This window comes from Typopeltis vanoorti, chromosome 9, assembly GCF_054136105.1.
Source record: "Typopeltis vanoorti isolate ZY-2024b chromosome 9, IOZ_Tvanoo_1.0, whole genome shotgun sequence".
NCBI classification, from domain to species: Eukaryota; Metazoa; Arthropoda; class Arachnida; order Uropygi; family Thelyphonidae; genus Typopeltis; species Typopeltis vanoorti.
Genome location: NC_143557.1, coordinates 73,251,976 through 73,264,388, shown reverse-complemented (window position 1 = coordinate 73,264,388; position 12,413 = coordinate 73,251,976). Strand labels below are relative to the sequence as shown.

The 12,413-nt window shown below is 34.4% G+C and overlaps 1 protein-coding gene across 3 annotated transcripts in view; it reads right to left on the bottom strand.

Moving 5' to 3' along the window:
• LOC150103156 (AP-1 complex subunit gamma-1-like) overlaps nucleotides 1-7,609 on the bottom strand; it is a 418,791-nt gene extending 411,182 nt beyond the window's left edge. For 2 of the 3 annotated variants that reach the window (XM_090398388.1, XM_090398390.1), the window contains exon 1: nucleotides 7,045-7,609. In XM_090398388.1, coding sequence (XP_090254514.1) covers nucleotides 7,045-7,070 — 26 coding nt within the window. In that variant the 5' untranslated portion in view covers nucleotides 7,071-7,609. Of the gene's footprint in view, nucleotides 1-6,438; nucleotides 6,775-7,044 lie in introns of those variants that run through there. The other variant, XM_090398391.1, reaches the window with a different exon arrangement.
• Between the last annotated feature and the right edge of the window lie 4,804 nt (nucleotides 7,610-12,413).

Sequence of the window (12,413 nt, the reverse complement as noted above, 5' to 3'; positions counted from 1 at the left end):
CATTTCAATGATGTGGTTTTTAAACTTTTCTGGCATCATTGTTACAGTAACTTTGTCAGATGGAAAGAATCTTAGTAGTTGTGTTTGGTGCCTCCAGTATAAAGAAATCTGATCTTTCTTTAGCCTGAAGTAAAGAGAATATTTTTATTGCCATCTTTCTCATTCACAGCCTCTAACACTTTAGGATGAAAATGCTGCATCTTTTTTAATTTGATGCTCTTGTAGGTGCATTTTTATCAGAACCACAAAATCTACTAATTTTTGCATCGCATGCTTTTTCACAAAAATCATCTTCTATGATACACATATTTCCCATCTGTCGTTATTGTAAAGCGTTCAAAATACAGAAGACTTTGACACTTTTTCGTCATTGTGAATTTTTTCATGGGGTGCTGCTTTCACTAATATAATATATAAATTACCATAAAATATGTTTTATTTTGAAATTTGCAAAGAACTTGAAATTAAAATATATCCTGAAAATATAACCTGAAAAATAAAAAAATATAGCTTAAATTATTTTCTGGGAAATATGAAATTTTAACATATTATTTATATTACATTTTAAATTCATTAGGAGTTGTAGTCAGTACATTTTTACCGACTCTGACTGATTCCAGTAAACCAAGAATTGCTTCTGACTCCAGCTACACAACTCTGATAATAATAATAAATTTTAAAACCTTACATTTTGCAACATGAAATTCGCAACCCAACTCCTGCATTCATTCACTCAGTTTATTTAAGTCCTCTTGTAAAGCTACAACATTTGCTCTACTCTCGTAGTTCCTCCCAACTTAGCATTATCTTCAAACATATGAATATCTCCTTTCAAACATTTCCCACTACCATTAACATACAAGTTAAACAGCAATGGCTCTGAAACAGACCCTACTGAAGCACACTTATAGTGGTTCCTTTCCTGGCATATTGCCCCCCACACACACACACCAATACGCAACTATGTGATACCAATCAGATGGCCAATCTCCAATTTAATGCACTAACAAATTATCCAACACCATCTGTTCCATTTTAACTATCACCTTATCATATGGCAATCTATCATGACCTTTGCAAAATCTAGGTACAGTAATCCCTCGATTAGTTTTCCGATACCCAAATTCAATTAGTGTGCCTATATACATCTTAAAAATTAATGTTACAGTTTTTAAAAATTTTATATCTATTTTAAAAAATCACTCACCAGAATGAAATAATTTAGTTACCGATTTAAAACATTTTACAAAGTTATTTTTAATGACATACTACACTACTTCCATGTACGCTATGTTCCAAATTTTTACCGCCAAAATTTATGTTGTCTGTTATAGTATGCCCACGGATTCAAGACCCTTCGACACTTCTGCGAATGTCACAAAAAGGAGAATTTCGATAATTTCGGAAATCCATTCCGATAATAGGGTAATCAGTCCGTCTTCTGGGATGAGTTGTTTATTATTACACGTCGGAAAATTAACTTCTCTTTTATGATCATTGTAGTTTTTAAAGTGGTAACTATTTTGCTTGTATAACAGTTGGGAAATTTTATCTATAAAGCACGTGATTTCGCGTGTTGGTGACCAATTCGTATGTCCTTCAATGATAACGTTCAAGAGTTAATTAAATCTCATTCTGAAGAATTGAGTGATTCCGACCTGCTAAATTTAGATGCACTGCGGGAAGATCCCAAAGAATATGAAGAAAATTTAACCACTGATAGTCAGCCAAAAGAGATTTCACAGAAACAATTTGAAAATATTTTTCATACAATCGAAGTTTTTAAGCAGCAATGCTTAGGGGTTGACCCTGATGAAGAGAGAAGCAGTAAAATTTGCAGAAGAGTAGAAGAGGCAATAGGGCCATACCGTCGGTTGTATAAAAAAAGAAACAAAATGCCCACCAAACTACATTAGCTCAATTCTTTGTTAAGAAGCAGAATAATTAAATTTATATTCTGGATATGTTTTATTGTCTTTCAGCTTCATGGTTTTCCTTTAACTAGGCTCTGAGACATACCTTAATTCTTTTATAAAAAAAATTAAGGTTCAAAAAAGAAATTTGAGGAATGAATTATACACTTTCCCATAGCTTACTGTATTCGATTAGTGCGTCTGTTTTAAAGAACACATTAGGTGCACTAATCGAGGGATTGCTGTATACCACTGTGTATGCATCTCCCTTGTCCAACACACCTGTCACGTTATTGTGATACATAAGCAGATTATTAAAATATGATCTTCTTTTAGCAAATCCATGCTGACCATTAAAGAGTATACTGCTGTCGTCGACCCAATTCTGGATCCTGGTTCTCACTAACATCTCCAACATTTTAACATCTCCAGATGCTATTTTGTCATCCCAATCTCTATTATCATAATTAAATCATCCATAATGATCACCCTTTTCCTGTTTACTTGAACAATTTGCTTATATATCTTATGGTCACTACCCTCCACATTATCAGATCTATAGCAACCTCAGACTATGTATTTTATTCTAATCACTTCTATCTCACACTATACTGCCTCAAAACCAATTTATATATATTGATCCATATGAGAGGTTGAAAGACCTATATACAAACATCAATGTAGTGTATGGAATGTGAGTGAGGAGTAAAAAGTTGGCTTTTTTTTTTTGAAGAGTTGAAGGTTGTAGCTGATTGTAAACTAGGCTGTCCCAGAGAACATAAATAGTTGGAATAAAAGAGGAAAAAGTGGATGGAATAAAGGCAGGCTTAGTGTGTTTGCAGTTGAACAGTAAAGGGTTGCTGAGCAGCTGCAGCTCTTGTATTAACAGGTGCGGTGCAACAAAAAGTAGAGAAATGATGGGGGCTAATTCAGAAGAGCTGAAACACTGCATCTGTGAGATAGAGGTTGAAGTGAATCTTTAAGAGAAGGATTGTCTATAGGCAGAATTGCTCTCCTCTGGATAGCGTTAAGAATTTTAAGATAAGTTTCAGGTGCTCCACCATAAACATGTGAACAGTATTCTAAACATGGGTGGATTTGAGATTTCTATATTGTTAAGAATTGGTTAGTTAGTGCAAAATAGCATCTTGAACAAAAGAAAATGCCTAGTTTTTTGGACGTTGAGAAGGCTATTGTTGTGATGTGTTTGTACCAGAAGAAGCTGGTGGTGAATGTTACTTCAAGTAGAGAGATCTGACCTTGTCTGGTGATTTGTGTATTATTAAGGGTAAAGGAATGGGAGTGATTCTACCTCTTACATCTCTACCTTGCATAGACATAACTCCTTTTCTATCATTAACAGCACTCTACCTTCTTTTTTACCATTTCTATTTTCATAAAAAATATACCCATCAATCTCTATGCCTGTCAGAATGTCATCCTCATCCAACCACATCTCACTTATTCCAATAATTTGAGGGAACAATTTCATTCCCCTTGTTTCTGATACCTCTAGCATTCATATACAAAAATTACAGTTCATTCAAACAAAAATGCTCGAATATGGAAGTATAAAATATTTACAGTGGCTACCGCATAATTCAGTAAGCCTGGTTAGAAGTTCAAACTCCAGATGATTGCAACAGAGCTCATAGCCATCTATGAAAAGGGGAAATAAAACAATATGAGAATTACAAAGGAATTTCCTCACTGGGTGTTCTGGTAAGATTTGTCCAAAAGACAAATAGTTGAGAAATCATGAGAACATAACAAGGATCTGTATGTAAGTTTTTTGGAAAAGTCTTCTGGGAAAGGCATAAGATAAGATACCAAGAAAAAGGCCATTCAAACTTCAGTTATATTTCATTATAATGAATTATGGAGACAACTACCATGTTGGAGTATAATTTCAATTTAATATAAATCAAAATAATATTACCCAATGTTTTCACCTTCATAGCAAGGTCATTATCAGGAATGAATACATGCATGCATGCACACATAAAGAAAGAAGCTACATTACAATAAAAAAAAATAAAAATAAAAAACTTACATCAGAGTTATAGTTCTATCATGTATTTGGTTAGAGATGATTGACAGATAAATTAAAAAATTAGGCTAGAGATTACTTGCAGATAAATTAGAACAAAACAGTATTGAGGTGATGGTGGCTAATATAGAATGAGATAAAAGCTGAAATTACTGCTTAGAGTGAGAGTTTTCTGAAGAACTTGAAACTGAAGTTAAGTTGGTTGAATGTGTGCCATCCAAATTCTTAGGATTTTTAGGCTACCATTACTGTTAGGATGGTTGATCACAATTTCACTGGCTTCTTTCAATTTGTACTCATACCAAGCTTTTGTATGTGTAGAACTTTTGTATTTGTAGAACTTGAAACTGAAGTTAAGTTGGTTGAATGTGTGCCATCCAAATTCTTAGGATTTTTAGGCTACCATTACTGTTAGGATGGTTGATCACAATTTCACTGGCTTCTTTCAATTTGTACTCATACCAAGCTTTTGTATGTGTATGTAAGGAACAGGTTCCTTTCCAATCAATTTGTTGATGTAGGATATTAACAGTATGATCAGAGAGCGCTGATTTAACAAAATGTTAAAAATTGAGGCTAAGGAGGATTATTAGATACAATGCTGATATAGCCATCTTTAGGATGCTCAGAAGCTGGAAAGTTGTAAAGAACAGAGATGCCATATAGCATTGTTACTGTTAAATTAAACTTGCCAAGAATTTAAATTCTTGTTTAATGTTTTATCTAAATTTAAGTAAACAAAGTTTGCACATGAAGTATCTTCACAACTTGGCTACTTCTATAGAGGCTGATAGCCATATCAGTTGCCCTAGCATCCCATAATAAAAAGATCACATAGTTTCAGATTAGTGCTATGCATTATGGGAAGGTTACTACCCAGACTAGTTTTGACCTTTACTGGGGTATCATCAGTGGAAGCCAGACCCAGAAAAGATATCATGGTTGATTTAATTATCATTAATTAATTATTAATAGGAGCAGAAATTTTTTCACTTGATTATAAGTTAAATTTCTTTAACAATGTTTAAGTCTTAAGTTCTTGAACTTTGGGATCCACAGATGGAAAACCATAGGAGAAGATGGAAGAAGAATGGGATTTTGCAGTGATGGTAGAAGAAATTAGAAATTTAAGGAATGAGGAGGATTGCTGCAATACTAAGAAGGAAGTTTATCAACAGAAATAAAATGATAGTGGTTCCATTGTATAAAGCCTTAATTAGACCACATCTGGACTAATGTGCTCATATCTGGCCACTGGGATTTCTATGAGATGAACAGAAGGAGGGATGGAAAGGCTGCAAGAGCAGCTGACTAAGTAGAATGTTAACCACAAGGATAGATTAAGCATGTGATCTGCAGGATTTGACCGATAAAAGATAAAGGGATGATGTGACAGATATTTAAGTTATTGAGAGCAGATGGATATGAGAAACTAAGAACAAAGACCAGGATCATTGTTGGAAGTTGTACTAGGAAGTGATGGTGAAGAGTAAAGATTTATTTTTTTCTTTCCAAATAGGGAGAGTGACATGTGGAATTCATTCCCTATAGTTGTTGTGAACATACAAGTGTGAATAATTTTAAGAAATCACTATTGTAAATACTTCTTTCTTGATGAGTCTTTGACTTAAGGAGAATACACTAATAATAAAACACAATGTAATGCAAATCTAAGACTACACTACCTAAAAGGGTGAAAATAAGTTAATCTCATCAACACATTTAAAAGCCAATAAAAGTTGATACAATCAGCAATAATTAATCAAAGAACAAATATATAAAAATAAAATTATATATATGCAAATAAATTTTAATTACGGCCAAAACAACTAAGGCTAGTGTTTTGTCCACAAGTATGTTCTGGTTGTGCCTATTTGATGAAAGAAGATGAAAAGATGGGGACTCTTGAATAAGACAAAGGAAAGCGAATAAATACCTTATATACAATGCAAATATATTCAAGGTGTTATAATGGTAAAATGTTGAGGTGTCCCACTAAACATTAATTATAACGATTATTATAATTAAATATCAAAGCATTTAATAATGTTATTGAAAATCGTATTTACTTTATCCGCTTTAAATATAGAGTTGTCTCTCTGTATCAGAATATATACCGAAACATTACATTTGACGGTATGATTATACACAGATGATTAATATGAATAAAGATATCTAAAAATCTATTTAATAAAAGTCTTTGGAGTCCACGATGTTTTCCGTTCGGTTTAGTGCTTATTTCATGGGGGGATGTCATTCGCTGTTTCACGGATTAATTAAAGCTAAGAACAATATTATGATATTTTAATAATATACTTATTTTCCTCTGCTTTAATTAATGTAGTAAGTGGCCAATGTTTTTGCTATTAATCAGCAATTTATAATAGCGCAATGTGCACACCTGAATACAAACATTTTATCACCTTCGATTGGTAGAATTCAGTGTTAAAAACCTTAGAGAAGCAAATGACTTACCGATTGGGATGCACTTAGGAAGGTGCACCTTTAATTATGATAAACTTATGTTATTACGATTCAAAAAATAAATTTAATGAGGGACTGACAACTGATAAACAAATACAAATCATCTTTCTGGAGCACTAGTCATTACTAATCACTACAAAACTAAAGTTTAAACTTTATTTCGCATAAAGCAAATCTCATGAATCATTCCCTAGTCCTGATGGTTGTTTAACAGATGACATCAAATGACTTGCTCTATCTCAATAAGAATTAACTGACATCTTAATTACTATTTAGATTTTATTGCAACTTATTACGTAAAAAAACCACACGAACTGAGACTTTCCCATTTCGTTCGTACGGGAGTTGTTACAGGTACTTTTAGCAGAAAGTCCCAGGTACAATTAATCTCTACCTCAAAACTCAAGCCCACTTGCGCTACATATACAGACTATGTTTTATGGCAGCTACTTTTCTATACTGAAAACTATTCTTACTAATCGATATATACTACTTGTTAATTTTAAAAAAAGACTATTTACGCGAAATAAAAAATAAAGCAAATGTTGACACTAAAAGATAAAAAAATATACACAAAATCAGTTATTATTCGCTTACCTAGATAGTGCTGACTGAATATCCATTCCGAATAGTTTTTAGAATACCAACAAATTTAAGTAAGTGACCAAAAGGAACTATAATCCAAAGATTACACTGAGAAACCACATTTGATGGCAACTTATTCGTAAGGTAGGAGGTGGTACCATCTGGTGCAGACAGGTGTGGGACGGGAAAGTTCGTGACCTACTACACTTATGGGTGCATGATATCACACACACACTACGAGCGATAGCGGAATAAAAACGGAAGTTTCAGCCAACGTGGCACAGTGCTTCAGTCAGAAGCACGGCTTTAAATGATCAATTAACCTAAGCATTGACTACAAATTGTTCTTTAAATGATTAGTTAGCCATAGGCATTTTGACAACAAGTACTTCCTTCGCATTAACGATAAATAAAAAAAAAGTTTTACTTCCTAATTGTAATAACGAAAATTCGGTTTAAACGAACAACTGCTTAGCTTCAGCTTTCTTATGAATCTATTTAACTCTGAATATAATAATATGACCGTAAATTATTTTGTGTATTTATACAATAAATTATGCACAGCAGCATATTAATACTTTACATCTTCAGTGTTGTCTACTTCACATTAGCTGATCTAGACTTTACCCCTAGACGATGCAAACATCGGGACGATTTGGATATTGACATAGGGGGGGGGGATGAAATGGCGATTGTGAAATCCTTATTAGTTTTTTAACGTTTATTGTTTTTAAGTATAATTTACTTCAATTTTCACTGACAACATTTATTTCAAACTTCCATATGTATTGTAATTTTTTATATAAAAGAGTGCGTTTCTGTTGTTCTACTTAAGTGACTTCACAATGTTATTTTGCTTTGATTTCCAGAATGAGGAGACACCTCTATCATCCCCAGATGCCTGGATCCACTGAATTAAAAATTTGAAGTAGGATAAGACGACTGTTTTTAAATTTTATATTGGAAACTAAATTATATTTATGAATTTTATATGGTTGATTAACTATTTCAAAAAATTAATAAATATGGTGATAACGAATCTCTTTAATTTTTATTTAAAATAAAGTTTAACAGTCACAATATCTAATGCGGCAGGGTTTCCCAAACTTCTTGCAAAAGTGGAGCTCTAAAGCAAGCAAAAATTTTTTTAAGGAGCCCCTCACAACTCAATCTTTAAAATAAACATGAAAAAAGGAAGAAATCAATAAACACTCACCATTTTACAATTTCCTACTCCGTAAATTTAAAAAATTTAAGTTCATTTTAATGACTAAAGTGCAGTTTTTGTTCTGAGCTGCAGATTCGCGGAGCCCTAGAATTTCAGTTTGGAGCCAGTTTTCAGCAACCCTGTAATACGGTACAATGCATAAACCAAGTTGACAAATCACATTAAAAAGACTCATTGAAACCTAGAATAACAATAAATCGGTCAACAAAAACGTAACCACCAATGGACTCGTTTGGCACGTTCGTTACGTTTCCTGTGCTCTGGCTAAACATATTTTATTGAAATTCGGCATTTGAAATCCATTCAAAAATTGAGAAAATTTCAAATCAATAAAAAAATCAGCTGACGCCTTTTATTCCCTTATAGGGAGTAGGCAAAGCCCTTGGAGACTGAGTAGGAAGTGCAAATTTTTCAATGGATTCCAAATGACAATTTATTGGAAACACAAAACGTTTCGAAATTATTCCACCCAATCCCTTGCGTTTCAAGGTCAATGATCTGTCCGCCAAATAACATATCTTCTTGGAAACCTAATTAATGTTCTAATAAGGCGGCTAATTCTATCTACATTGTGTATTATGACTGTCCAATGGGTGCGTTCTTTTTGCCAGATAAAAAAAAAAAAAAACTGCTTCTATGAAGAAACCCTTGATCACCATATGAAACAGGCTAACTTGCTTTCATTTGAAAAGGCCTCATAAAGGTTGATTGATTTGGATTTACGTCCGAATCAACTCACACTATGGAGCCAGTGTATTATGTCTGTTAATTGCGTGTGTTCTAAAAGAGTTGTATACCTATTTTGAGGAATAAATACCCAGCGTTCCCGGAGGAAAAACTCCTTCTGCATCCAAATGAGACAACTAATCTTGATAAAAAAATTTCACATCCTAAATAAGATACAAACCCAAGTCTTTCCAACCAAAAGCGCATCATCAGAACCGTCTAAGCTAGGGAGGAGCTCATTTGGAAATTATATGTATCAATAACTCCTCTCTGACTGGATGGAATGTAATAAAATGTAGTATTTCGAGTACTTAATATATTCATTTTGGTTTCATGTTGATATTAATGGAATAGATTTTATCACCGCGTTAAAAATATTCTAAATGCGACAGTAATTCTGCAATGATCGGATAGAGTAATTAGAGTAGATTGGAGTTCGATAAAGGACTTATTGTAACCCCTTTCGGAGCTCGATAAAGGGCTTATTATAGGTGCCTGCCTGGCTAGATCGACGGTTTTGAAAGCTGAGAAATCTTTTATGGACAAGCAGAATTTCATGTATTTCACTAATTGACTGAAGCAGAGAATCGAACAGGATCAGTATTAGTAATCGCATGCCTATAGAGACACCACTGATTTCTGTGATGAACCAGAAAGTTCATTTACAGTGGTGTCAGAAACATCGTGACTGAACACTAAAAGACTGGAAAAAAGTTATGTGAGCCAACAAGGGGGGGCACTGCTCGTACCACCAACGCTTCGACTCTCTGGTCCTCTTTAATACTATTAATCCACTTCAGATGAAAAGCTCATATAAAGACGCTTGGAGTCACCATGAAAATCGAAATAAATCTTTTCCAACAGAAGGATATATATTGTTTTGTGATTCTATCTCTATACAGGCCTATATAATGTCATCTGCTTTCACAGCGCTGGACTACTCGATGTAGGACAGTTATAGGCTCGATTCTAGTTGCCGACCAGAGGAACTTCTTATAGGAATTTCTTAGGCTGGTTTACAAATTAATTGCTCTTTTGCGTAGTAAGCAGTCCCCCCCCCCCACACACACCGAACTTCCATACTGAATCACGCATATCAATAAACTAGATCGTTGAACTCCCACTATGACTCACGTTATTGCATGATTGCTACTGACGCTTCTAAGTATAATAAAAAGCGGGTTTCTAATCTGCATAAATCAGTCAGTCGGGATGGTCGAATTGTGTGGTTGTGTAGAAACTACTGCAATGCCATTCTGATTGGCCTGGAGACATTCTGTCATAAATGAGTGGTAGTGAACGTGCTAATGGAGTGTTGGAATTTAGGGAGTCCAAATGAAATCCGTTGTCAGGTGTATTCCTTCTCTCACTCCCAAAAAGCGTTGATTCTTGATAGCTTTAGCTAATTATCAGTGAAAGACGAGGATAAAGACTGCAATTACCTGTTTTCAAAAATTTAGTTAAAGGAATTCGAGCATGTGTAGCTCAGTGGAAGTATCATGTTCATCCATAGCGCAGAAGAATAGAGATCTAAGTTGAATTCTAGTCGCTGAATAGAGGAACGTTTCCAAAGCCTTTTTTCGGCTGGTTTCCGAGCGTCGATCTATGACAAGCGCAAGAGAATAAAAATTTTCTCATGGTAACTCGTAAACACAAGAAAATCGACTATAGAACCCACACTATTTCACACAGTGAAATATAATGCTAGTATTGTGAGATGGTGCACTTGTCAGCTACCTCTCTTCCCAGATGCCAATTAGTGATAGTCTTGGGCCAACTACCTCTGATTGAGTAGCAGTAGACTGAACTTCCCCCTCAGTCTCAAAAGTTATATAGGGCTAAATGCCTTTTATTCCTCTCGCCTATAGGGGAATAAAAGGTGTTCAGATTTTTTTTTTTTTTTTTTTTTTTTTAAAGGAGCTCTGCCTTCTTCCTTTCATAGAATAAAAGGCGTCGCAAAATTTAATTATTTTTTATACAGTATACTCTGGTTAATTGGAAGATATCAGGAGTATAACATTTTGGCCCAATTAAAAGTGGCTACCACGGTTATGCGAAATTTCATTTTAATAGCTAAAAAGATATAAACAGACAAACTAGCATTTCACTGAGCAAATCAATGGAATAAAATATGCTATTGATGACCGGGTTATAACGTCAAGTTTTCCCGGAGCAAAAATTAAAAATATAACGCAAGCAATTGAAAAACAGAAATGAAAAGCAAAAGAGGTAATAATTCTGCTCGGTACCAATGACTTAACTAGCGATAAATTCAGTATAAGAGAGGACATGAATTGGTAGTTGGAAGAAGCGAGAGGGAAGAGCGAGAACGTGATTATCGTTAGTATCTTACCTAGATATTATGGAAATGAATTATGACGAAGGTCTATGATAGCAAACGATTCAATGCATAGGCTGAGGAGTGAGTTTGAGAGAGATTGGATTTATAAAAGAGGAACACTTGAATGAGATTGACATCAGGAGTCTTGAAAAATTATTAATTGATATGAGCCCTAACACAGAGTCAGAGAAACTAAACTCTGATGAGAGGAATCGTGAGAATCTGTGTGTAAGAGCAACAATGTTAGGCAACTCTGTTAATGATGGGAATAGTAATCATTATTTAAATGATTATGAAGAGAAAACGATTCTGTTTTCAGCCGGTTCGGACCTATCAAGCATGTGTAACAATGTCTCCATAAGTAAGGAACTAGATAAGAACAGAGATCGGCAAGTTGTCGAACTGTGTCATGCAGACCACAGACAAGTGTATTCAAATGAGCATTAGGTAAATTATTATGTCTACACATAATAAGTTAATGCTAGAAGTATCAGAAACAAAGAAGTAGAGTTGTTGCCTTGGTTAATATATGGGACCTCATATTGTAGACATTAGTGAGACCAGGCTATCAGATGCAGACGCACTAACTGGTATCGAGTGCAAAGGGTACAGTATTTTTGGAAAGGATAGGAGAGGAGTGGCGTGGCGTGCTTCTGATATCAGATGACTTGAACCACTTAGAGTTGATAACTATGACTGCAATGCTAGTAATAGTTTTTCATGTGGCAGTGAGTTTGAAGCCATTTGGTGTGAGGTGGAGTCTTACAAGATTAAACACATAGTGAGGTGTTGCTAACAGACCTTGTGGTTCGGTTGGTAGTGAAGAAGAAATGCATCAACAAATAAAAAAAGGATTAAAATGGAGGACTTTAATTATCCGAACATTGATTGAGTAGCTGTGAAATCGCATGAGAATTATTATTATTATTATTATTATTATTATTATTATTATTATTTTCGGGCTACTCCAGGGAGTCCTTAGACTCATCGAGGGAGGCCCTAAACATCATGTCCACACAACTATACGACATTCTCACAGTATCTATCATACCTTGCCTTGAACTCGCTCACTCTCATAGCACCCAC